The sequence below is a fragment of the Rhineura floridana genome, chromosome 2 (assembly GCF_030035675.1).
Source record: "Rhineura floridana isolate rRhiFlo1 chromosome 2, rRhiFlo1.hap2, whole genome shotgun sequence".
Lineage (NCBI taxonomy): Eukaryota > Metazoa > Chordata > Lepidosauria > Squamata > Rhineuridae > Rhineura > Rhineura floridana.
The window spans coordinates 84,336,577-84,362,224 of record NC_084481.1 but is presented as its reverse complement, the minus strand read 5'-3'; the positions used below and the strand labels follow the sequence as shown (position 1 = coordinate 84,362,224).

Here is a 25,648-nt window from a genome sequence, read left to right as displayed (position 1 = left end):
ATTCTAGCCTTTATACCTCATCTTTCTCTGTATAATATATTCAAGGTGATTTAGATTCTGCAATTCTCTTGTAAAATCCACCTGTTTCCTACTTTTTTTCTGGAAGACCAAAAGTAAACCTAACTTAATGCAGCTTTTTCCTATAGTTTTCATACAGGTGGTGGTGTTGCTTTAAGAGAAAGAGAGGCCTTCTATTTTACCCACAGCTGAATAACTTCTACGTTTCTGATACAAGTTCTTTATAATGACAACAGCTTTAAGCTGCAACAAAAAATAACTGCTATGCAATGGAAAGAGAAACATACACAACATGATGTTAAAAACAAGCTACTGCCTATGGCTGTACTCTTTTTAAATGCATGCATAAGTACTAAATATACCTAATTATTATTATTATTTTATTCAATTTCTATACCGCCCACAGCTAACGGCTCTCTGGGCGGTGAACAGCATAAATTTAAAATACAATATAATAAAATCACATATCAATACCACACACATAACAAAATTCCAAAGACTAAAAACATATTACATAATTGTTCTAGTATACTAAGATGTAATAAATATACTAAGAATATTAAAATATTAAAATGCCTGGGAAAAGAGGTACGTTTTAACCTGGCGCCAAAAAGAGAGCAAAGTTGGCGCCAGGCGCACCTCGTCAATAAGACTATTCCATAGTTCGGGGGCCACCACTGAGAAGGCCCTAGATCTTGTCGTCATCCTCCGGGCCTCTTTATGAGTCGGTACCCGGAGGAGGGCCTTCGATGTTGCACGCAGTGTACGGGTAGTTTCATATTGGGAGAGGCATTCCATCAGGTATTGCGGGCCCGTGCCGTGTAAGGCTTTATAGGTCAAAACCAACACTTTGAATCTGGCCCGGAAACATATAGGCAGCCAGTGCAAACGGGCCAGAACAGGTGTTATATTACATCACAGCAAATGTCTGAGAATACTGAATGCTGACACTGATTATCAATTACATATAAATGTTGACAACCCCAAATACCAATGACTATTGAGTTACCGGAACACAGCTGTCAATATTCACTGGTATATCTAAAAAAAAGAGGATAAAATAAATAACATCTGTTTTCAGGTATACATGCATGAATGTCAACACTCCCTAAATTTAGCACATTTAATATAGCATATATATCCCTCACACTGTCTACACAATTGTACTACAATTTAGCAAATCTATATGTAATCCCATTAGAAGATGTCGCTTGTCTTGTTCCATACCAGTGTCATACATCCAGAGAGGATTCTTCCTTTGTGTAAAAGCAGAATCTACCATTCCACCGAAGACATAGAGGACACCCTACAAGTAAAATAATGATTTTCCTGTCAAACATGCTTGTATTTGCCAAAGTCAAATAGAACCAAGTGAATTCAAGATAAATCTCAAATCACACTCCAGCGACAGACAGAGGTTTTAATGACTAGCCACATAATAGTTGTTTTTAACCTTCTTTAAGATGTCTTGGAAGCTTTTTTGAAAAGTTTTTAAAGATGTTCTGTTTTAATGTATTTTAAATTTTATATTTATATTTTTTATATTTTAAAGTATTTTAGTGCTTTTGTTTGCCACCCTGGGCTTCTGCTGGGAGGAAGGGCGGGAAACAAATCAAATAATAAATAAATAAATAATAGGATGAACCTAAAAACCTTCTGTATCACTAATATCCTCAAGAAGACAGCTGTGAATGAAGGAAGCACTGCAAACAACTCTCCCTCTTTGTGTGCCAGCGTTAGAACTATGGGCATTCATCAGATGGAGGAAATAAGTGGCTATACCTAGTGTGTAAGTATGTCAGGGAGTAATGATCCTTTGTATGGTGTTCTCCTCCCCTACAAGAAGCTAAATCATTCTCCAGACTGGCCTGCAATGAAGTGTACGCGTAGACGGTGACAGACACAGAATGGATGCAATACCTTTCACTGGGCCAACCTTTATGATTGAAACCACACTTAAACATTGGACAGACAGAATAAATCATTTATAGCAAAAAAAACCCTACTTACTAATGCGGATTCCTATAGTTATATTATCATCCCTACAACAACTTTCTATTTATATATTAAATTTATATCCCATACACAGCAGCAAGCAACAAACAATAAACAGCTTCCCGTGTGCATCTGGCAACAAATGATAAACACTTCCCAAGGGCATCCGGTTGGCCACTGTGAGAATCTTATGCTAGACTAGATGAGGTCCTGCAGGCTCGTCCTTATAAAAACATCTTTAAAAAAATTCTAATATAGATGGAGACTGGGAAAGATCTCTACTTAAAAGGCTTTTTGGAAGAGGAAGATCTTCAATTGTACTGTGTTCACAGACCAAACAGTTCTAAACATACTTCTAAGTGCCATTACTGTAGTCTGCCCTACAAAAACAGACTGGTCCAAGATTAATAACTGTAAACAAAATAAAGGAGAAGCCCAGGTGATTACATAACCATCTAAAGAAAGTTTTTGAGAGACATTCAGGTATTGATGATGCCCTAGAAACTTCTCCTGAAGCAGTGGCTGCAGCCTTTGTTCTTTTTCCAGCAGCGACGGCCTCGTGGAGGAGATGGCGGCGGCGAGGTTCACCCCTCTGCCACGTGGCGCCGGACCCGAAGTGCAGGAGGGAGGGAGGACGGGGCGCCACCCCGAAGAAATCATCCCGAGCCCCACGTTATGGAGGTGTGCGTTGTAACTCCTGGGTGGCCCCAGGGTTAACAGCTATGGGGCGGTAGGATGTCAAGGAGTCCAGAAAAGTGGGACGCCATTCTGGAATGCAGCTCAAGAGGAGGTTTGTAGCATTGTGGCAATATTACCACAATGTGACCTGCGCATAGCTTGGAGTCTTCCTGCCAGGAACCACCAGCATTTTCTTGAGAATCCTCCAAGGAGCACATTACTACAGTCAAAACAAACAAAATCCTACAAGAGCCTTGACTGCAACTTTTTGGAAGTAAAGGGGGAGGCTCTGCCAACGTTACCCTTGTGTACAACCCCACCTCCAGAAAAGGGGAAATTGCCTTGACCTGTTTGTGTGCACACTTGAAAGCTGAATGTGCCTGTTAGAAAACGCCAACAAGCAGGTCACTCTGATTTTGCCTTGGCAGCACTACAGAAGCTGGATGCAGAGTAGAGGACAGAAACCAGTTTTGAAATGTTAGGTCTGCTCTACTGTTGGCATGTATAGCCAAATGTTTACAAGCTGCAAGATTAAATAAAATAAATAAATTAACCTTTTTAAAAGATGTTTTTAAAGCTTTTTAAAAAAATGTTTTTAATGTTTTGTTTTAATGTATTTTAAGGTCTTTTATGAAGTTTTAAAGTGTTTTTAGAGTTTGTTTGCCGCCCTGGGCTCCTGCTGGGAGGAAGGGTGGGATATAAATCCAATAATAGAGGGACTTCTCCCAAAACTTCAGGAACACTTGCGTTCTATTGCTGTAGGCTGGCAGATTAAACTACTTCAAGAACTAGTAACGATAGCCAACCACCGCCTAGCCTGTTAGAAAAAAGAAGGAATTTGTAGAAACTAAACTTATGACACTTCAAACTCAGTATTTTGACACTGGCCAAGGCCACGGGGGAGGACAAGCCCGGGGAAGGTTAAGGGGACAAGGTCACGGGATGGGCTGTGGAGTTTTTCAGCCCCAGAATAATACTGCTGTTTCTGTGGTCAGTCCGGCCATTGGAAGGCACAATGCCCAAACCAACCTGACCAGTCGTTAATGGCATTTAACCCACTATCGCCACCTCCTACTCTCTTCCAGTTTCCCTCTCTGAAAGAGGAATCCTCATACTAGAAGAGCCCGAGGCAAAGTAACTTCATTAATATGCCCACTCCAGCAAAGGGGGAATGATACATGCAGTACAGCAAGATTAGTATGCTCCAAATTTTCCATCTGTAGCCCAACAATATTTGCCACCCTGGGCTCCTGTTGGGAGGAAGGGCGGGATATAAATCAAATAATAAACAAACAAACAATATTGCCATACCTGCCCTATTTGCCAAGCCCACACTGTAGGCAAAGCTGTAAGGACAAAGAGGGTAGCCCACCCCCCACTGGGGGGACCTTTTGTACATATTCAGGTTGATTTTATTTAGATGCACAGATGTTGTTCTTATGAATATGATCCTGTTATTGTATGTATGTATTCTGGATGGATTGAGGCTTATCCCTGTGCAAAGGCTGACACCCTCACAGCTTCCACAAGACTATTGAAAGTCCCGGTTTGGCATGCCCTTGTCTATCAGCTCTGACTGTGGAACTCATTTCACTGGGCAAATTGTTGACATTTGTAAGGCTCTAGGTATCTAACAGAATGTCCACTGCCCACACCATCCTCAGTCCGCAGAGGCAGTAGAACGTCAGAATGGAATTTTGAAAAACAAAATGGCCAAAATTTATGCTGAAACTGGACTTAAATGGCCAGATGCTCTTCCTCTTGCCCTTATGAGCATCAGAGCAACAGCAAATAGAAGGACTGGACTATCACCCCATAAGATCCTGATGGGTCGCCCAATGTGAACTCCAGCTTCACCTCATATAAATCCTGCCCTTTGTGACCTCAATTTAAATGAGATAGTTATGAATTATTGTAAGGCATTAATGAAGTGTGTTAAGGCCTTTCATCCCCAGATTCAGGCTGCTTACCCAAGAAACCCAAAGACCAGTTACCAAAAATAGGTCTCCACAGTCTGGTGATGAGCCTAGTGCCTGCCAGCAGGACAGCCTATTAGAAAAGGAATTTTCAACAAAGGGCCATAATAATGCCCTCAACAAAAGTCCAGTAGTAAACCAAGCGTTCACTTGTGAAGAGAATTGGCCACAACAGAGCGAAAAGGATTTGCCACTACAGAGCAAAGAGAATTTGCCACTACAGGATGCAGCTGAATCTGTTTGGCAGACCAGGTATCATCTTTGAGAAAGAAGCCCGTGGCCTGGATCCTGCTTTTTGAAATGGGTGTGGACTCTCATTTTCTGGCTGTTCTTTTCAAGCTTAGTATGGACTCTCCTGTTTTGGCTAAATAAAACAGAAGAATGGTCCTTGGCTGATGATACCAGACTGGAGAATGGGTCTTAAATAACACAGAGCTGGACATATGGACAGATGTCACTATTCAAAGAATTAAGCATTTTGCATATCTTTCTAATGCCTTTTTGCAAGTTGTGGAATGAATAAGGACTAATTTAAATTATTCTAATTGTTGGATATTCAGACATGTTCCTAACCATTCACTGGGAGATATTCCAATATTAGCAATTCCACTTAATCGGTTAGAAGCAAGCCAAGGTTTTAGTGGAGATTTTTCGCAAGATAACTGAACCTGGGCAGATGTGGGAAGAAACAAGTCTGAATTTATCCATCTAGCATTTTCTCCAATTGGTGATTTTTGTTTCCAATCAAATGAAACTAATTATACTAAGTCCACCCAAACGTCCCTGGGTGGGACATAGTTACTGTTAATTATATATGCTACAGGCAGGATACTTTTCACCAAATGGAACATTTACAAAGAGATACCTACCCTGTCCTTTGAACTTATATTATAATGCTACATTAGTGATGAATTCAGTAGGCAAATGTCAAATAACCGTTGCTCTAAAGGGACATTATTTTGTTTGTGAGAACAGAGCCTATAAGAGATCACCAGCTGGGTGTAAAGGGTCTTGTTACATAGGTACTGTAGTTCCTGCTATTAGAACTCTGCAGTATTGGCCTCAGGGAAAAGATTGGTATACAAGAGAAGCGTTATAACTAGACCTCCTAATAATGCTTCTTTGGTTCCTACTGTGCCTTGGCCCTTATTTGATTTGATTCATCCTGCTCCTTATGCCTTAAGACCTGAAATCCCTAACGTATCCAGAGCAGGACAAGTAGACTATATATATTCTTCCCTAAACATACAAGTTGAACCCATTGTTGGACATGTAATGGAAACAATCTACATGGTACAAGTAACTGTTGTGTCAATTTTAAGCAAAAGCAGGCATGGGTGGCTGGTTCTTGATTGCATCGGCATACTCCAGAAAAAGAAGGAATAATTGGATATTATGCCTATTGGATGTCAGTCCGCTATTACAGGACTGGAATTGTGGCTCTACCCAATTGCTACTTCGTATGTGGATTGAGAGTATTTAAATATTTGCCACCAGGATGGAGAGGAACCTGTTATGTAGCCACTCTAGAATACCATGTGAGACTGGATAAAGTTAGAGGCAAGAGGGAGATAACTGACACCCAAGGATTTTTTTGGTGTTATGTTTCCAGGATTAGGAGTAGCTTTTGCTATGAAAGAAACTAAAATGAGATGCACTCATGGAGGAGGTTGCAAATCCAACCACAGCAGGGTTGGAAGCCCTTGCAAACATTTCCCAACATAAAATCAATGTCACCTTACAATTTATTTTGCGTTTCAGTGTTTCAAAATAAAATATCATACAGAACAAAATTATAATGTACCATTTGTAATTCAGTAATATGAGAGCATTGGTCAGGGGGCTGATTACTTTTGCAAGGCACTGTATATGAAACCTGAGTGGGGTGATCAGGAGACCTGGAGTGTGTTGTCATCAATATGCTGATGACACACCACTCTATTTCTCTTTTATATCTGCAGGTGTGGCGGTGAATTTGCTGGAGCTGTGTCTGGCTTCTGTAACGGACTGGATGAGAGCCAATAAACTGAAGCACAACCCAGGTAAGACTGAGGCACTGTTAGTTGCCAGTTCCCTAGACCAGATTGGGGGGTTCAACCTGGTGCACTCCCCTTTAAGGAGCAGGGGAACAGCTCAGTGGTACTTCTAGATCCACTTCTGTCGCTGGTGGTAGCCCCCGTCTAAGGAATGCTCTTCCCAGAGAAACACACCTGGCACCATCCCTGCTAGTCTTTAGGCACCGAGCTAAGACTTTCTGTTCACCCAGGCCTTCAGCTAATATTGTCTCTTACATTGGTGCTCATCTTATAGTGGGGTGGGTAGGAACTGTTCCATACTAACATATTGCTGGATGAGCATTTTATGGATTTTATTTTGTTATTATTTTGATTTTTTATTGTTTTAATTGTTTTTATGTAGTTTTATTTTGTCAAGTCACTTTAAAACATTTTTATTGCATAATAAAACAAACAACAACCTGACATACAGGATAAGAATTTTTAAAGTATTTGTTCGCTAAATAAAGCACCACAGGAAAGTGCTTTTGGGCAATTTTCACAAAAGGGCTGTAATGTTTCTAAAGTTTTAATCAGCCCTGATAAGTAAAAAATAAACTGAATGACCTTACTGAAATAAATGTCCTCCCACAGCTGACTGGCTATTTTTTTTTATCATTCCCTCTCAACAAAGCAGTCTTGTCACTAAGAGAATATGCAAAATAAAATTTTAAAAAATGATACCCTGTTTCTTATTCCACCTAAAGGAAGGGTAGTAGAACAAAGAAACATCTACTTTTGAAAAAATCATGTTACTCCATTAACAAGGTTATCCAAGTGCAAATTCAAATTTAAACAAAACATGGAGGCTCAATATATTGATGCTTGCAACCACGTGTTTGTTCATTCTCAATTTACATTTATAGGTTTCTGCCTTAAAATGTTATTTGTGAAAGAAGGCCCACAAAGAACAGAGTAGGTGAACCTCCCTAGGAAAGACAGACTCTTCCCACTCCTTCCTGCTAACAAGCTTTTACCTGACGTGTAGGAAGTTATTACACATAACTAGCAGGTTTTTTAGAAGTGATTCTTTTTGCTGCTGCGGAAACAGACTAGAAATTCCCACCCTGAGCAGAAGTCTGAGACTTCTTTCTTGTCAGGAACTACCAGGAAACTAATGTACAGAACAGCACCAGACCACAGACTATAAAAAAAGGACTATAACAAAGGAGAACAATCCATAGCATTATACAGGACTGAACCAATTTGAACTTGCCTGATAATCCACCATTGTGTGCTCTTCCAGTTCTTCGGGGCCATCTTCTGAGTTTTCCAGCCTCTCCCATTCGTAACTCGCTAGAAAGTGTTTTGATTGATTGTTAAGGTTTGAAAGGGACCCATGAAATAACCTAGTCTTTCTTCCAACATGAATCAATTTTCCTATTATATCAAGCTCTGTTAATGTCCCATAGAGATTAAGCAAACAGAACATGGACTGGCATATATTATGATGCTTTGATGCGATACCATTGGGTTGGTGTGTTTTAGAAAATAAGGCAAGGTCCATGGATAAGTTTCACAATGGCCAGTCTGCAGTGTAGGAGAACACTGGCCCCATCTGCCAGCAACAGTCTCTGATGACACTTCTCTGTAAAAAGGGTTCATGTTACTGGACAAATACAGTCTCAATCAGAATTTGGTTGAGTTGCTAACCATGGGTAAAACAAAATGCAGAATTTAAGTCCTTTTGTTGGTTTGAATTAGGTCATATTTTCTTTAATTGTAATCTCTGGAACTACCTTGTACAATTTGGGTTTTGATTCTATACCATATATCTGTGTTGGGAATGTGGGGGGGTATTCTATAACAAAATTTTAAATGTTTTTATTGTTTTTAATTGCTGTAAATCACCCATAGAGCTTTGGCTATGGGGCGGTATATAAATGTAATAAATAAATAAATAAATAAACAAACAAACAAACAAACGATATCTGGGGAGAAAAAGATGGAGGCAGAAACTACACATCAGAAATATGGGCTACCACCAAAACCAGCCACCAGCCACCAAGTTTCATAGTTTCCCTCCATAACCATAGTTCAACTTACTTAGCAGAATGCCAGGAGTTTCCCTCGCCCACCAGTGTCAGCTGATGTGTAATAGGAGGAAATGCACAGATCAATGATGTCAGGACACAGGATATATTATACTATATGTTATAGAAGGAATGTGGAATTAATACAAGACTACCAATTTTCACAGCAGACCTGTTTTTGATAATGTGTAGTTCAAACACATAGCCAGGTACCCTGAGATTGTCCCAAGGCTGCCATGCACTAATACACAGCAAATTACTTAAGAGTTGCTGGGGTTTTTTAACAACCAAGCAGTATATAAATTTTGTTAAATTAAAAATAAAAAAATGTGATTAAGTATTTTTTAAAATTCATTTTGGACAATTGCCATTGGGAATTTCCCCCACACCCAAATTCACACAAACTCCCAGATACAAACCAGCATTTGTCTAGTTTCTGAAAACGTAGAAAAATAAAAGCTGCCCTGCTACATTGGACCAAAGATCTATCTAATCCAGTATTCAGTTTTCAATATTAACTAGCCAGACATCTTCAAGAAGCAAGAAGGTATCAGAAGAAAAACAGCAATGGTTTCTGAATAGGTATGTTTGCTTTTCCATAACACCAATGACATGGTTTACCACAAAAACAAAAATGTTTGTAAGTGCCACAGGTAGTCACAATAAAACTTCTACGATATTCTTACTCTCACACATGAAAGGCTTGAGTCACCTTTCCATAAAGGTAGGCTTGAAGGACCAATCCACATAGTGATCATCATGTGATATATTTTATTAGGATGATAAAGATTATTCATTAATGTAACTTTGCTTGCTCAAATTGAAAAAATGTTAGAGGAAGAACATGGTGGAAATTCCACCAGGTTATCATGAGATAATTGTAACCACCACAAGAAAAACAGGGTTGTATGAATACAGTCTCTGGATTTGGTTTAGTGGTATAATGATACAAATGAACAAGGAAACTTACCTATCTTGTACCGCCAGAAATCACTCAAGCTGGAGTTTTGCCGGCCACCATAAACATAAAGGAACCCTCGGCAGATGCAGCAGGCATGCTTGTATCGATCACATGGAGAAGATTTGCTCTGTGATACTGGCTTCCATGAATATTCTGCTGTTTTCCTTTTCATCCCTGGGTTAGCTGGAAAGCATAGCCATGTCAAGATGATTTCCCCAAAGTATTACAGTCCCAGCCTGAACATAGGGAAAGAAAGTCAGGAAAACTGAGACAGGATACCCTAGAATGCTAGAACATCCTTGAACAACCAAAATTTTGTTAGGTTCAAATTGGTTATCTATTGGTTGTGTAATATAGGTTAAGTAATTTATGCACTCTAACATACAGTGAGTCACAGGTCAGTAGACTTACAATGGCTTGACTGGAATAACTCCCATTGATTAAAGAGCATGTCATTCTAAATTTCAAAAAGTAGTAAAGTAACAATTAGAGTTTGGGTGAGGCAACATGAGATCTATTTGCTTTCTATCTTCCTGAGATCTGAATCCAATACACAGTATGAGAATAACGGGCATGTCCAACTGTGCTTGAATCAAACGCTTTAAGTTCGCATCTTCCAAATTTAAAGAATGCATCTTTTTAAAAGATGTTTAGGAGGCAAAATTAAAAACACTCTATAACAATAGAACCAACTCTTGCTATTTCTAACATAGCAATTTCTTCTGACAAATTAGAATTTGAGCCTGCTTAAGTAGAGGTTACTCTGTCTGGATGTCTGCTCCAGTATCACGTTGCTCTCCAATAATTTAACATAGGGAACTGTGAAGGCAGAATACACCACACATGACAAACATCTTCCTCTGTAGTAATCTGAAAATAGGATCTTCTTCTGGGTTTGAAAGTACGAAACAATACCCTGCTCCGGGGTTAAAGTCACAAAACACTGAGTAATATTTATAAAACTGTCTAAAGAAATGAAAACACTTCCACCAAACAAATGGTCTAAGTTCACTTTTTGTAAAAAGTATAGTTTGTGCTAAATGTTAGTAGAAATTTAGTTGTGAAAACAAAGTATTTGCTACTTTTAAAATCACACTATTTGGTCAAATATTCTTGGGTGAGACATCATATGCACCGATTTCATCTGACCCTACCAAAGAAATAAGTGCACATATTAAAGATATTCTGGAGGAGGGCTGCATTATGGGGTGAATCAGCACTTCTGAGTTTGAATTTTTGGCCAAGAAAAATCCAAGGGTCCCTTTATTTTATGTGCTGCCAAAGATCCATAAGGGCGTCAATCCTCCCCCAGGATTCAGACAATAATTCTATACTGGAACCACTGACTCAGTTTGTTGATTATTTTTTAAAACCTTTCATTCCTTCCATGAGATCTTATGTGCAGGATTCCACACTTTTTTTTTTTTACAAAAAATAGGTCCTATCAAGATCCAGTCAAAAGACATTCTGGTCACTATGGATGTCAAATATTTATATACAAGTATTCCACAAGATCAGGCACTGGAAATAATTTTTGATATTTTACAGAAATGAGAAGTACGGAATCCACCAACTCATTTTTTGACCTCCTTGGCCGACATAGCTTTATGGAAAAATTATTTTTCATTCAACACAGCATTCTTTTGGCAGACCAACAGGGTGGCCATGGGATTCCCCATGGCTCCAGAGGTTGCCAATTTATACATGCAACATTTTGAACAACAATTTATTTTTGCCAACAATCCACATGGTAGAAATATAATTTCATGGCTATGATATATAGATGATAATATTCATGAGTTGGTGAGGCACAAATGATGAGGGATTTTTTTCAATGGATTGATGTTCAAGATCCCAATCTTAGTTTTGAGACAACTTGCAGTATTGAACAGGTCAATTTTTTGGACATCATAGTCAAAAAATCCATAAAGAGTTTAATTACCACCATTTATAACAAACCTACTGATAAAAACACTTTTCTTAAGTATGATAGTTATCATCCTGCTCATCTCAAGAATACCAAATAGTCAATTCTTAAGAATAAAGCACAACTGTTCAAGAAACCTAGATTACATCCAGGAATCCCAATCTTCAGCACAATGTTTCTATGATAGAGGATATCCTGTTAAGGTGGTGAGAGCAGCTATGAATAGAGCTAATGCCTGTAAACGTGACATTCTGTTATGTCCTCAAAAAAGAACAGTGCAGAATCGCACAGTATGCATCCTTCCATTCAATCCAATTACTAAGAGACTTCAAACATATATTCGCTCCAATTGGCATTTGGTCCAGGATCTGCCAGGCCTAACAACAAGACCCATGGTAGCATTTAAAAGAACAAGAAATCTCACAGACTGTTTGATCTTGTCATGAGCTATGGTTGGAGTTCTGATGTTTCTGAGAATGAACTAGGAGAGGGGGGCAGCTGGGCTGAGGCGTCTGGAGGGGAGGGAGAAGCTTCCCAGATAGAGGGGGGAAATCTTGAACAGACAACAGACTCGGTTCTCACGCACTCCCCCCCCTAGGAATGTGCTGCCGTTACAGACAGAGAGGGAGGAGGAGGACCAAGGTCGTTCGGCTGCAGAGAAGGGTAGAGAGAAATCACCTGACACATTGGGCCAACCCCCCCCACTTCCTACCATCCTTTCCGAATCAGAAGGGGAGGAGGCAGCCACCCCCCCATCGCCCCGCACCCGAAGACAGTTAAAACGGCGCCAAAGAAAAGAGGAGGGAAGGGGCGTAGATGTGGGCAGTTTGAGGCAGAGTGAGAGGATCAGGGCCCGAAAGCCCCCTTGATAAGGGACGGGGAATGCTGGAAACTCTGTTCTGTTCTATCAACTCTCTTCCATGCCGCGGGTTTTGGTTCGTGTTAAGAGTTCATGAGGCGGAGAAGCCTATGTCTGGAAATTACTCTAATAAAAACTGATTTGCTTTCATCAAGTGATTCTGTTCTTGACTCCCAACCCAGACACGACAGATCTATACAGAATATGCAAGGAGTGACAATAACAAGTGTCAATCAACGATCCTTCATACATCTAAGCCAACAGGAAACCATCCATGTGGCCACTGCTCATACTGCAAGTTTACTCAAAATTAAAAAAAAATTGTCAATCCCAACACTGGAAAAGCACATTCAAATCCAAGATTTTTTTAACTGTAATTCTGCAGAAGTCATTTATCTGATTTCTTGTCCCTGTAATCGGATTTATGTTGGGAAGACATCGAGACCATTAAAACTCAGAATTGGGGAACATCTTTGCAATTTAAGATACCAAAGAATGGGTGCTCCATTGGTCAGACACTTTGTTGAGAAACAACATAAGCCAAATGATGTAACATTTTGGGCCATTGAAAGAGTTGTGGGTAATGACAGATTACTCAGCAAGAGGGAGTTATTCTGGATCATTTCTCTGAAAAGTCTGGGACCTCTAGGGTTAAATGAGGATTTGGATTTTTCTGAGTTTAAATAATATAAGAAACAAGGGTTCTATATGAAACTTTGTTTACTGTCTAAAAACTGTATATGCTAGTTAGTCAGTGTAATCAGTAAAATTTACAAATGCAGTGATTGTGCAGCTGAGCTGATTTATATACTTACTATGGATACTAGCAGCCTTTAAGTTTGGTTTGTATTCAGTGTGGGGCTTGGATAAAGAATTCACATTACTTTGACAGAGCTAAGGAAATATAGCTCCACGGGTCAGTACAGGGCAATGTCTTTGTGTTTTTCTGGGGAGATGAGTTTTATGTTTAAGCTGCTTTGTAATGGCTATTACAAGATTTTGTTCAATTTGAGCCATACAGTATGGTTTTATATGATGCCAGTCTGATGTTAATGATCAGGGATATATCATAATGAAAAACATTTTTAAATTTTTTAAGTGATTTACACAGAATGTGGTCTCTAAAAGTACTCTGTTGATGTTGAAGACCATGGTGTTGTCTCCATGACATTAATTTCAGTTTGTTTGAATGTTTTTAGCTCCTGAGGAAGGAAAGTGTTTCCGAAAACCGTAGAGCACTACAATAAATCTTACTTGGCACCAGAGCCTGCCTCTCCTTTTTGTCTTGCCCCATTACCAGTCAGAAGTAGAAAAATCAAAGGAATAATAGAGGAATGAAAAGGAACTGGATCAAGAGGGGAACTTATTTTGTTTTAATCGTTAAATGAAAAAAGTAACCAGTGAAGGATATACTGAGGCAAAAGAGCAGAATAAGGGAGAAAAGTAAGAAGACAGTGAAAGCTGGGGCTCGACATCTCTGTAACAGGCTGGGAGAAAATCTAGATCTGGTATCCACTACACACAACCTCTGCAAGGGGAGGGAGTCTGTTCTTTTTTTTTTTTCAATAATTTTTATTCAGATTTTCATAAAACATACAAAACAAAATCATAAAACATTCAAAGACAAAAAACAAAATCAAAAATAGTTAAACAAAAAGAAAAAAAGAAAAAAAAAAACAAAAATAAAAAATAAAGAGTAAAATATTGACTTCCCATTTGTCAAAGATCAAATCAGTTATAAGTCTATAATATATAACAATCCTGTCTCTTAAGTCATATTATAAAATCACTTTCCTCCAGTAGTTATCTTACTTAATCATCAAATCTCATAAACATTACTTTATTCTTTCCACAAAAAGTCAAAGAGAGGTTTCAATTCTTTAAGAAATATATCTATCAATTTTTTTTTCCAGATAAGCATATCGATTAATCCATCTCATTACTAATTATGATAATCTTATTGTCATAACCATAGTCAAAATAAACATTTCAATTAATCCATCACATCAGAATCTGTTAGGTTCAGTAATTTCAGTAGCCATTGTTCTATTATCTCTATTAGTTCCATTTTCCATCTTCCATCTTCAGTAGTCTTGTTAAGTCCAGTAATTTCAATATCCAATCTTCCATTATCAGTATTCCATAATAATCTTGCTGTCAAAGCCATAGTCATATAGTAAGAGTCTGATGGGAATTACCTCTATCCCAAATATTTTCTTGCCATCCATTCTGAATAGGTTGCTGAAATACTGCTGTAAAATCATATCTCTGTTCTTTTTTTCAAAATACACTGGGTCATCTCTTAAAAGTTTTTCCATTGTCACATGGCTGCAGTTAATTCCATAGATTTTCTCTATATTGGGCTCCATCACATCATTCCAGTCCAGAAGATAATCCATGCCATTGATAACTTTATCTCTAGAATCTTCATTAATTTCTTCAGAGATAACATTGAGTTCCAAACAATAGATTTTATATCTAAAGTCCATAGACTCCAAATCTTGTTCCTGTTCCACGTTTGTTCCAATCTCCGGGATCTCCTCTCTCACAGGGACCCCTATTCCAGTCTCCAGGGTCTCCTCTCTCACAGGGACCCCTGTTCCAATCTCCGGGGTCTCCTCTCTCACAGGGACCCCTTCCAGGGTCACCTCTCTCACAGGGACCCTTATATCTTTAATCTCCTGCTTCATTTTACTCAATTCAATTTTCGTTATCTCAATCTCATCCATTATTTTCTGAAACATAGTTATTTCCAGATTCTCAGCCACTTTCTTAATTGCCATTTTAAAAGAAAAATATAGGAAAACCACTTCTTATTTCAGCAACAATTGGGTTAATACTCCAAACTTGGTGACATCACAGTATAAACAGAGCAGACAGCCTTATCTCTCCAATAGTTAAGTAAACAAAATGCAGTTCCCAGGATTGAAACAATTAATGGCAATCGTCAAGAAACAGATTCGTCAAAATAAAATAGACCAAAAAGAGAGTAGTCTCAAAACAGTATAATATTTTTCAAAATAAAAATCTGGAATAGAAATCCCTCTTCTGTGTATATCTTTAGAATGCAAATCCAGGACAGCTTTTTGCAACAAAAACAGAGATAAGCTATTAATTAGTGCGTAGCAGAGAGAAGTTACGGCTCCCCAGTGAGATGTCAAAAACCGATCAATCTGGCAAATCTCTTTTAAACAGCAACAATTTAAGTCAAGTAAAAGAAAAATATAGAAAGAAGGGTGCTTGCCTGTTAGTGCGTTCTCTCTTAGAAGATAAGATGAACGTTCGCTTTAACAGATAGAGCTTGCTGTTGAAAATCCGTCCCACCTTCGTCGGCTGGACCTCGTCCCATAAATTAATGAGATCTGGTCGTCCCAACAAAAATAGGCTTTGAGGTTAATCTCTTCGTTTCTCCCTACCCGGGAGAAGTTTAATCAGTCAAAAAAAAAAGAAAAAACTGACTGATATATCTGAATAAGCTTCTTTTGAGGCAGGAGCCCGTCTCAAAAGCAGGCACAGGCTAAGTCACCCTTCCCGGAAGTCACAAATGCAATTCAATATAAACAAGTGTAAAATTATGCATATTGGAGCAAAAAATCTTAATTTCACATATACGCTCATGGGGTCTGAACTGGCGGTGACCGACCAGGAGAGAGACCTCGGGGTTGTAGTGGACAGCACAATGAAAATGTCGACCCAGTGTGCGGCAGCTGTGAAAAAGGCAAATTCCATGCTAGCGATAATTAGGAAAGGTATTGAAAATAAAACAGCCGATATCATAATGCCGTTGTATAAATCTATGGTGCGGCCGCATTTGGAATACTGTGTACAGTTCTGGTCGCCTCATCTCAAAAAGGATATTCTAGAGTTGGAAAAGGTTCAGAAGAGGGCAACCAGAATGATCAAGGGGATGGAGCGACTCCCTTACGAGGAAAGGTTGCAGCATTTGGGGCTTTTTAGTTTAGAGAAAAGGCGGGTCAGAGGAGACATGATAGAAGTGTATAAAATTATGCATGGCATTGAGAAAGTGGATAGAGAAAAGTTCTTCTCCCTCTCTCATAATACTAGAACTCGTGGACATTCAAAGAAGCTGAATGTTGGAAGATTCAGGACAGACAAAAGGAAGTATTTCTTTACTCAGCGCATAGTTAAACTTTGGAATTTGCTCCCACAAGATGCAGTAATGGCCACCAGCTTGGACGGCTTTAAAAGAAGATTAGACAAATTCATGGAGGACAGGGCTATCAATGGCTACTAGCCGTGATGGCTGTGCTCTGCCACCCTAGTCAGAGGCAGCATGCTTCTGAAAACCAGTTGCCGGAAGCCTCAGGAGGGGAGAGTGTTCTTACACTCGGGTCCTGCTTGCGGGCTTCCCCCAGGCCCCTGGTTGGCCACTGTGAGAACAGGATGCTGGGCTAGATGGGCCACTGGCCTGATCCAGCAGGCTCTTCTTATGTTCTTATGTTCTTATGGGAGTCATCCTCTTTCTGTTTTTTCTCACTTTTTTTGTATTCTGCAACACTTGGGGTTCCCTCTTGCCCGCTAATACTCCTTATTATGTGTGGTATGGATGGCGATACCATGGCTACATAAACAACAACACTTCCAGCCTGAGCTTCAGAAATAGAGGGAATGACACTCTGACCAGTTTAAGTGGTTAGTGTTTAAATCTGATTGGAAACTGTATTCTGTTCAATTTGATACAAGGTGGCTATTAAACATGACCTAAAAGCTGCAATTCCAAGCATACTTACTTGGAAGTAATTCCCATAGCAGTCAATAGGATTTACTTCTGGGAGTATAGAATCAATCCGTAAGAGTCTCCCAGTAGACACCATACATGTAAGCACATGGCTTTTCCCCAAGAATCTTGGGGACTGTAGTTTACTCCTCACAGAGCTACAATTCCCAGCACCCTTAACAAACTACAGTTCCCAGGATTCTTTTTTGGGGTGGTGAAATGTGCTTTAAATCTATCATGTGTATGCAACTTTGGTGAAATAATAGCTGCAGGTAATCAGCCCAAAATGATAACCAATAATCAGTAGGCATTCCCAAAAGACATTCAAACAGTGGGTAAAAAAAAGTGAGAATTACAGAGGCAAACAAGGAATGCAGTTAAGCAATAAATTAATCCAGTTAGATTGCGAAGCTGCCAAGATTCATTCACTTTGTGGGCATATAGTGTGCCACACTACAGCTGCACCCCATTTGTAACTAACCCATTCCACGCCCTCCTCATATGGAGGTTTTATTATGGGAAACTGCAGCTGAAGACTTGTGACAAGGTTGATTTAACAATAAGCTGTACTGATTTCTCACTTCTGTTCAGACCTGTAGGAATCTATTGACTAAAAAAATTCACTTCAAGTGAATGAGCATCTGTCAAAAGAAAGCAAGCAAGCTTCAGAAAATCCTATGTGCAACTGTTAGTGAAAGATTACAACACACACATTTTGAAACAAGCAGCTTGCTTCCAAGAGAGAACTTTTCTTGCTGTCCCAACAACCAGCTCTTAGAAGCCATAATTCTTAGATAAAACTCCTGGCTAGGCTTGCCTACCTTTACCTGTGATGCTCTGACTGACTTCCTTCCCTCGCAGACTGATATGCTTAGGGAAGCTTATCTGCCCCTCCTTCCACCCTTTACCCTTCCTCTCTTGTTCGACTGTCTGAGAGAGAGGAGACACCTTTGTCTCTGCTCTCTCCCTCCTGAGCCATGAGGGCAACTCCCAAACCTGGGCGTTGCACCTCCAAGTTAATTAGTTAGAACTAGGTATGCCTTTCCTATCTACTATGTATTTCTATAAATAAAATAGCTTTCCTTATTTTACTAAGTCTTAAGTCTCAGTGATCTCAGTGCAGGGTAAAAGCCTGCCACTTAGGTAAACGCACACATTGGCACACACACATCTCAGACTGTTGACAATCTCTGCTAATATCTATACAAATTTACAAAACATGTATCACCTGAACTCACATGAGCTAGAGTTACCTTAGATCTTGCAACATTTGCAAATGAGAAGCAATAGGGGTTTATATTAGTTCTGATTGTCTATTGGGCTATCATAGGGTATGTGTTTTTTGCCTTTTCTATTGCAAAACTTCCAACTTCAGTGGAATTTATGTGATATGTTCTAATCATTTGAATTTGGCTAATGAATGCTTTATTCTTTCATCAGAACTTTAGCAGCAGTACTAAAATACTAATAAAAAAGAAAAGGGAAAGAGAAAAAATACTTTACATATATCATTCAGCTGTATTGCTGATTATAGATACAGATAGAAAGGATAAACGGCATTTTGCCAAAAGTATTTTTGTCTACATTTTATACCTCCTCCTTGGTTTTCCAAGCTTGGCATGGAATGCTTCTCATACAGAATTAATTTGAAATGCATTATCATAATCATCATCTTCAAAATAAAAAATAAATGTACTGCCTTCAAGTTGATTCCGACTTGTGGCGACCCTATGAATAGGGTTTTCATGAGAGGCAGTGACTGGCCCAAGGTCACCCAGTGAGCTTCATGGCTATGTGGGGATTCGAACCCTTCTACTACCCCCTATGTGTGTGTGTTTAGTTTTAATATTGTTTTAGGCTACTTAGATGTGCAGCAGCCAAGGCCAGCACCTTGCAGGTGTTTTTTTTAAAAAGTAACTGAAATGTAATTGTAGTGATTACTTTTGAGAAAAAATAATCAGTTACTTTCAGAGCAATTGCAATTGTAACTGTAATTACTACTTTTTGGCCAAGTAATTGTAACTGTAATTTGTTACTTTTTAAAAGTAATCTTCCAAGCTCTGCCTAAGGGGAATATGGATGGCAGCTACCTACCTGCATTCTGACATCCAAGGACCCGCAGAAATTCTTTAACCTGAACTAAATATTGTACCTCTCAAGCAGGGCTCAGGAATTTTAGGTCCAGTACAGGGACTGAATGTGGCTCTCCAGCCCTCCTTATCTGGCTCTCAGGAATCTCCCAGTCCATGCCCTTCACCAATCCTGCTCTATGCCCATCTCAAGTGCTTTCACCTGGCTGAAATGTGTCCTTAAACTGCGATTATGCCTTTCGCTTGCATGGATGGAGATATGTGTACGTGTATAGGAATTTCACCTTTTGTGTAACTAGAATGTAACTTACCATACAAAGCTAAGAGTCACATCTGTTCACCCACTATTGCATCTGGTCCTACCCATATTTTGCTTCTTACTTCACTCATCACTGGCATGCAGCCCCCATAAGGTTGTTCATGAGGAAATGCTGAAAAAGGTGCCCACCTTTGCTCTAAACATTAGACCATCCAGTGAAGTAGCTGGAAAGCCAATAAAATCAGATTTAACCACTTACCTGCTTTGCTCTTCCTTCTTTCCAATCCAGAGTACGGATAACAGGGGTTTTGATATGCCCCTCCCCAGGAAGCAGATGGCAGAGGTGTACTTGTATGCTGGCAAAACACAAAGCATAGTTTGTGTGTCAAAGGCATATAGGATTTCAAAAATATGGTTCAACATAGAAATGGAATGTCCTTTAACAGTATATTACATAGCCGAGCAGCAATCAAGTTTGAACACTCTCCTGAAATCCCAATGACCTTGGAAGCCTGTGAGCAAAGGAAAGTTGTGAAAGAACCCTAGTTACTTCAAGGAAGCATACTTTTCCTGCCCTATTGACTTCTGCATGAGTGTGAACGAATAGTCAGTGATGCACGCAGCAGACAGGTTTTTAGGTTTAACCTATGCCCCTCTAACTTTTAATGATCACTGAATGGTCTTGGACACATGCTATTTCTGAGCTTCACAGGATTATTTAGATAATTAGGAAGCACACTATAGCGCTATAAAGTTCTATGAAAATACTGCATAGAATAACCTATGATCCTGGCAGATCTAAAAGCAGACAACTGTTCTGCATGACCTAACAGAAAGTGACTCACAATTTGCAACTCTCCTCATATTCCACTTTATTTTTGTACTTTTGACTGGGATGGTCTCAGATTTCCTCTTCTGAATAGTAAGTTGTCACTGCCTATTTCCCAACAGAGACTGATCTCTCGGCAAACTAGACCCGGACCTTCACTGACGTCTCTTCTGGATTTCTGGCTTGGCACGTAAGCTTTGAACGGCCTCTGCCCTTATCTTGCTTCCTCCTTGCTAGCCTGGCAGATTTATAGCCAAGCTGCCGGCTGAGGACTTACGGCCTGGCAATTACCAAGGAATCTCCAGCCCTGCCTGCACCCCCACCGACACTGCTGTCTCAGTGAAGAGCTAACACCCCTATGGCCTGTAGCACAGCCCTGCAGCTTATCTTGTCAAGCCACAGGGCTCAGCTGTGGAGCAGGAGAGACAACAACAGAGAAGAGAGTGCATTCCCCCACCTATAAACAATTGTAACCAGATGCCACTAAAATGAGATTGGTGAGGAGGAGAAGAGAGGTTACCAGTCAGAAGTTGTGTTTTACTAGTTTAGAAACTAAAGCCTGCCTATTCCTTGCAGACTTAGAAGCCAAGTCCCAGGTGGTGGAAAGACGCATACAGCGAGATGGGGGGGGGGAGAGGGAAGGTAAAGAGGTGGGTTGTAGAGGAAGCTGGAGGAAGACACAGTTCGCCCCCCACCGAAAGCCGTAGCCGAAAATTCCCCCCCTTTTTTTGGTACCCTCCCTAACTTTTTGGGCTGGCGACTGCCCTACCCCACCTACCTCCATATAATAAACACAATAAGCTGGGCAGGAGTAGGAAGTTAAAGTACGACCGAGCAGAGCCCCTTATAAAATAAAGTTATGAATTACCCCTCCCACACCCCAAATTGTTTCTTTTCTTCAAAGGCGAGCCGAGGGAGAAGCTGCTAGCCCCACACACTGAAAGAAAAAGTAAACGAGGACAGACAAGACCAGCCCTCTGCGAAGCAATATGTACCTCGGGGTGGGGGAGAAGCTCTCCCCCACCCCCGGCGATGTTAAAAGGAAACATTCACCACACACACCAACACATTTGTTAAAAAAGTTATCAGGCACACACTTCGAGGAGTTGCAGCACAAACAGATCACCAATTTTAGTCGCAGAGTCATGAATACATGCGCCGAACCCACACTAAGCTTCCTCCTTTCTTCTCCTATGAGGAGACCAACGTGTTCTGCTCCTACTTCATTTGCTGAGGAGGGCCGCAGCCCGCTCCCCATAGGACGCCCCCTCATCTTTCACGGCCACAGGACCCACCTCCAGCCGTTTTCCCCGTTATCGCCCTCTTGCTCGGACTCGTCTTGAGCATTCAAGGAAGTCGCGTCCCCATCGCGGAAGGCGCGCTCCCGCGAATAGCGGATGAACCAAGGGAGGAAAGGCGTCTCCTTCGCCGTCTCCGCCGCTTACTTCGGGTCCTTCAATCCCAAACCTACAGAGACTGCGCCCAATTCTGAGGGGGAGTACTAAGTTTACCTAACACGAATCAATGCAGCAATTCTGAACTCACGCAAAACCGAGAGAGAGACTGATAAATTTCAGGGGAATGAAGTTTAAACAGAGAAGAAAAGCACACTTCTTTGGGAATATGTCCATGAATTGGATTTACGTCTGAGTAAACCTGCCTAAGCTCGCTCTTTCAGTTACCTAGGCTCCTTTAGCCGGCTGCCCAGCCTTCTCAGGGTATCTAAACTTTAAAGGTTGCACCCAAAATTAACAGAAACACACCACGGTACACATTTTCTTGGAAAGAACTCCCCCACTGAACTCAGTCGAACTTCTGAGTAAACATCCATGCAGGAGGTGGCAAAGGTGAAGATTGTTAATAGGATTTTTAAAATAGATTGCTGGCTAATAATGAACGTATTATTAAATTAACAAAAGTAAATTAAATTAATTAATCCCATAAAAGATCAAGCATCAAACAAAACAGCACTAGTAGCAGCAGCATGGTCAAATACTTTCTGAAACAGGTGCACTGAAAGTGATTTAAGAGTGGCTGCTTCCCGTGATGTACACACACTAGAGATGGACAATAATTTTTATTCTGTTTGCATTTCAAGCTGAATTTATCAAATTTGCACTTTCCGAAACAATATGAGAATGGAAACACAGCCATCCTTCAAAATTCACATTTGTTCAGATTTTACAATACAGTTCGCCAACCAAATAATGTTTACAAAAATTCATATATTAGAGGAAAGTGTGCATAAAAATGAATATAAGAGTGAAAACATGCAAAAATGCATTATATGCCAAGATGGTTTGCAAAAATGTGTCAAAAATTGCTACAAAAATGGTTTGTTATGAGAAATTTGCACTAAAATGCTGGGGAATTTTCATGAGGATTTTTTTTTTAAATCAAATTGCAGAAATGTGGAGAACTGAATTAAAGACTGAAAAAATGAGAAACTTAGATAACCAAAACTGACAGATCTTTTCATTCATAATGCACACATACGTATATATATATATATATATATATATATATATATATATATATATATTCAAAATATGTTTCCCACAAGTGAGAGTTGGATTGTGTAGATCCCCCAACCAGCAATCCTTTTTTAAAATCTCCTTCAGTTTGTGGGGTGTGTGTGTTATTGTCTGTTTCTAGCATTAAGGGGGGAAGAGAAGTCTTCTGATTCCAACAGAATTAGCAGGAAGAGGATGGGGGATCAGAAAATACCCCCCCCCCAAAAAAAGAGGTCAGCTAACAGATTTTGAATGCGGATGTGCTGTAGCCTGGTGGTTTAGGAGTTCCAAGGAAACTGTTCACATGCAAGGCTTAAACTGGCTTTTCCTTAAATCAGTTTGTAATGCAAATGTAACCTACATTGGTAAGAATTATTATATTAGATTTCTCTTCACTACTTTGAGGCAGTGGATAGCATTAATCCAACATGACATAAGCAAAAATGCACTTTTTTAAGGATGAAATATGAAAAGAGTAGCTTCATCCACTGTGAATCTTCCAATTTCCTGGCATGAAAACAAGGAAGCTGAAGCCACATGAGGAAAGGCAAATATCACTAGGTGATTTGGTCACAGTAGGATAATAAAATCTTCCTGTACTAGGCGTGAGAGAGTATGATTTTGATATGAATGTAGAATAGAAGGTTACATTCTTGCTGTTTCTGTACACTATGTAGTACTTTTTAAAGTATACCTTTAAGTGGAGTTTTTAAATCAGTGGTTTATATCAGTGAAATTTTGAAAGATTCAGTCTGTCATCTTGATTCAAAATGGTGTCTAACTGTAGTCAAACATAGACAAAAATGTGTTCCTTGATCTCAGGAACCATCATGCAAAATTTGGTTACAATATCTCAAGAAGTGTCCAAATGCATAGCGGAGAGGCAAACAACTTTCCAAAATATATAGCAGATTTATTTGAAAAGCTTATGTACTGTATTTAGAACAATAAACTCATAAAGAAGTTTGAAATCACTAAAATACACCAATAACAATAAACAAAATATAACAATAAAATTCTAGACAAATCAACATAAATCAAAATTTTCAAGGTGGTACAGAGCAATTAAGTTGAATCATCAGAGGGCTAGTTACGTGTCCTATCCTATGCCAACAAACTTTAGACACGCATTTACCGCCCTAAGGTTCCAGACAATGCCGACGGCGGTCCTGTTAGGCTGCTATAGCCAGGTCCCTTGGGCCCAGCAATTATGTATTTGCGGAGCAGAGGTAGCCAAAGATCTACCCCATTACTTGCTGGATTGTCCATTATATGTCCACCCGAGGGCTAAATTCCTTGATGGTTTGTTGATACAACAGGGAACTTTGCAAGAAACCATGATCCGTCTCTTATTGGACCAGGACCCATTAGTAACACACAGAGTAGCCCTTTTTGTCTTTGCTGCCCAAAGCTACAGGCGAAGTATGCTGAAGTTCTGCTAACCAATTCTTAGTGAGTAGTATCATGGGTATGTACCTTTTATCTGTTTTAAATGCTGGTTGTTGTTTTTTTAATACTGTAAATTTTATAATGTATATTGCAAAGGCCTATGGCTAGGCAATAAAGTTTGACGACTACTACTACTACTAAATCAAAATTGGTTAAAACCAGCACTATGGCCCAACCATTGTAACCCAACAGCTGACCTCGCATTTTAATCCCAAAAGGCAATTTTTAAAAAGTATTAGTTCAGAGCTCATTTAAAAGAGGCCAGCGACTGGGCTTGTCAAATTTCCTGTTGTGTTGTATACATTCCATAAATAGGGGGCCACTTCACTATGTTAAGGAAGAATGCTGTCCCTGGGGCACTGATCTGGTGCTTTTATGAGATGGGCAGACAGGAATGATATGCCAAGTAAAGTACAGTTGAGCCCTTTTCCTTTTTACACTGCTAAATTCATCTTGCCCAACACTGAAATTATGTTATTCTTTATAAAAATAACACACTACAGTGAGGAGGCGGCAACATCTCAATTTCTTTCTTTTCATTTTTATCTCCTTATGCCAGGGGTCACCAACTCATTGCTTACAGGCATCATGGTGCTTACAAAGGCTTTCATTGGTGCCCTCAGCAGGTAGCCCATGATCTAAGCTTTCATTTAAAAGAAAAGTAAGACTGCAATCCAATACACACTTACCTGGAAACCCAATGGAACTTACTTCTGAGTAGACATGTATCGGATTGAAATATATGCCCTCCTAGAAAGAAAGATACAGAGCAAAATATGCAGGTACCCTTCTAAGCAATTTATGTGAAATGAGCCAACCTGCTGCTGCTTGCCAGTATTATTAGCCAATGAGTGAAGTCAGAGCTGTGATTGATAAGTTAGTCATTTGGACACTAGGCAATAGGAATCCCTGGGTCCTAAAGAACTGGTGTTTTGCCCTCCTTCTAATTGCACTTTTTCTGTTTCTGTCTCCCCCCCCCCATCCTTGGAATCTTCATTGTTTGCCTTTCCTTTTTCCCTAGCAACCAGGATGTTTCTTTCCTATCCTATGCTGGGTTTGCCTGAGATCAGGTACTGCCTAGAAATTATTTTCCGCTAATGTTACTACACAATGTATGGGTGAATGTTAAAGAATCCTCCTCCCTGCAAAAGGCAAATATGAAAATGTTCCAAGAGGTATATGCATGGAGCTAAAGGCCACAGACTCCATTAAGAACTCACTGTATAATTTTCTTACAGTACAATGGCATACATGTCTACTCAGAAGTAA

The 25,648-nt window shown here is 39.8% G+C and overlaps 1 protein-coding gene across 5 annotated transcripts in view; it reads right to left on the bottom strand.

Moving 5' to 3' along the window:
- The window catches only part of LOC133376640 (leucine-zipper-like transcriptional regulator 1), a 36,677-nt gene extending 11,529 nt beyond the window's left edge, over positions 1-25,148 (bottom strand). The window contains exons 1-5 of one of the 5 annotated variants that reach the window (XM_061609169.1): positions 25,069-25,148; positions 19,848-19,944; positions 9,725-9,951; positions 7,938-8,017; positions 1,246-1,324 (exon numbers count right to left, since the gene is read on the bottom strand). In XM_061609169.1, the coding sequence (XP_061465153.1) occupies positions 1,246-1,324; positions 7,938-8,017; positions 9,725-9,887 (322 nt within the window). In that variant the 5' untranslated portion in view covers positions 9,888-9,951; positions 19,848-19,944; positions 25,069-25,148. Of the gene's footprint in view, positions 1-1,245; positions 1,325-7,937; positions 8,018-9,724; positions 9,952-19,847; positions 19,945-21,195; positions 21,319-21,514; positions 21,690-21,712; positions 21,870-25,068 lie in introns of those variants that run through there. The other 4 variants (XM_061609167.1, XM_061609165.1, XM_061609168.1 and 1 more) reach the window with 4 other exon arrangements.
- Between the last annotated feature and the right edge of the window lie 500 nt (positions 25,149-25,648).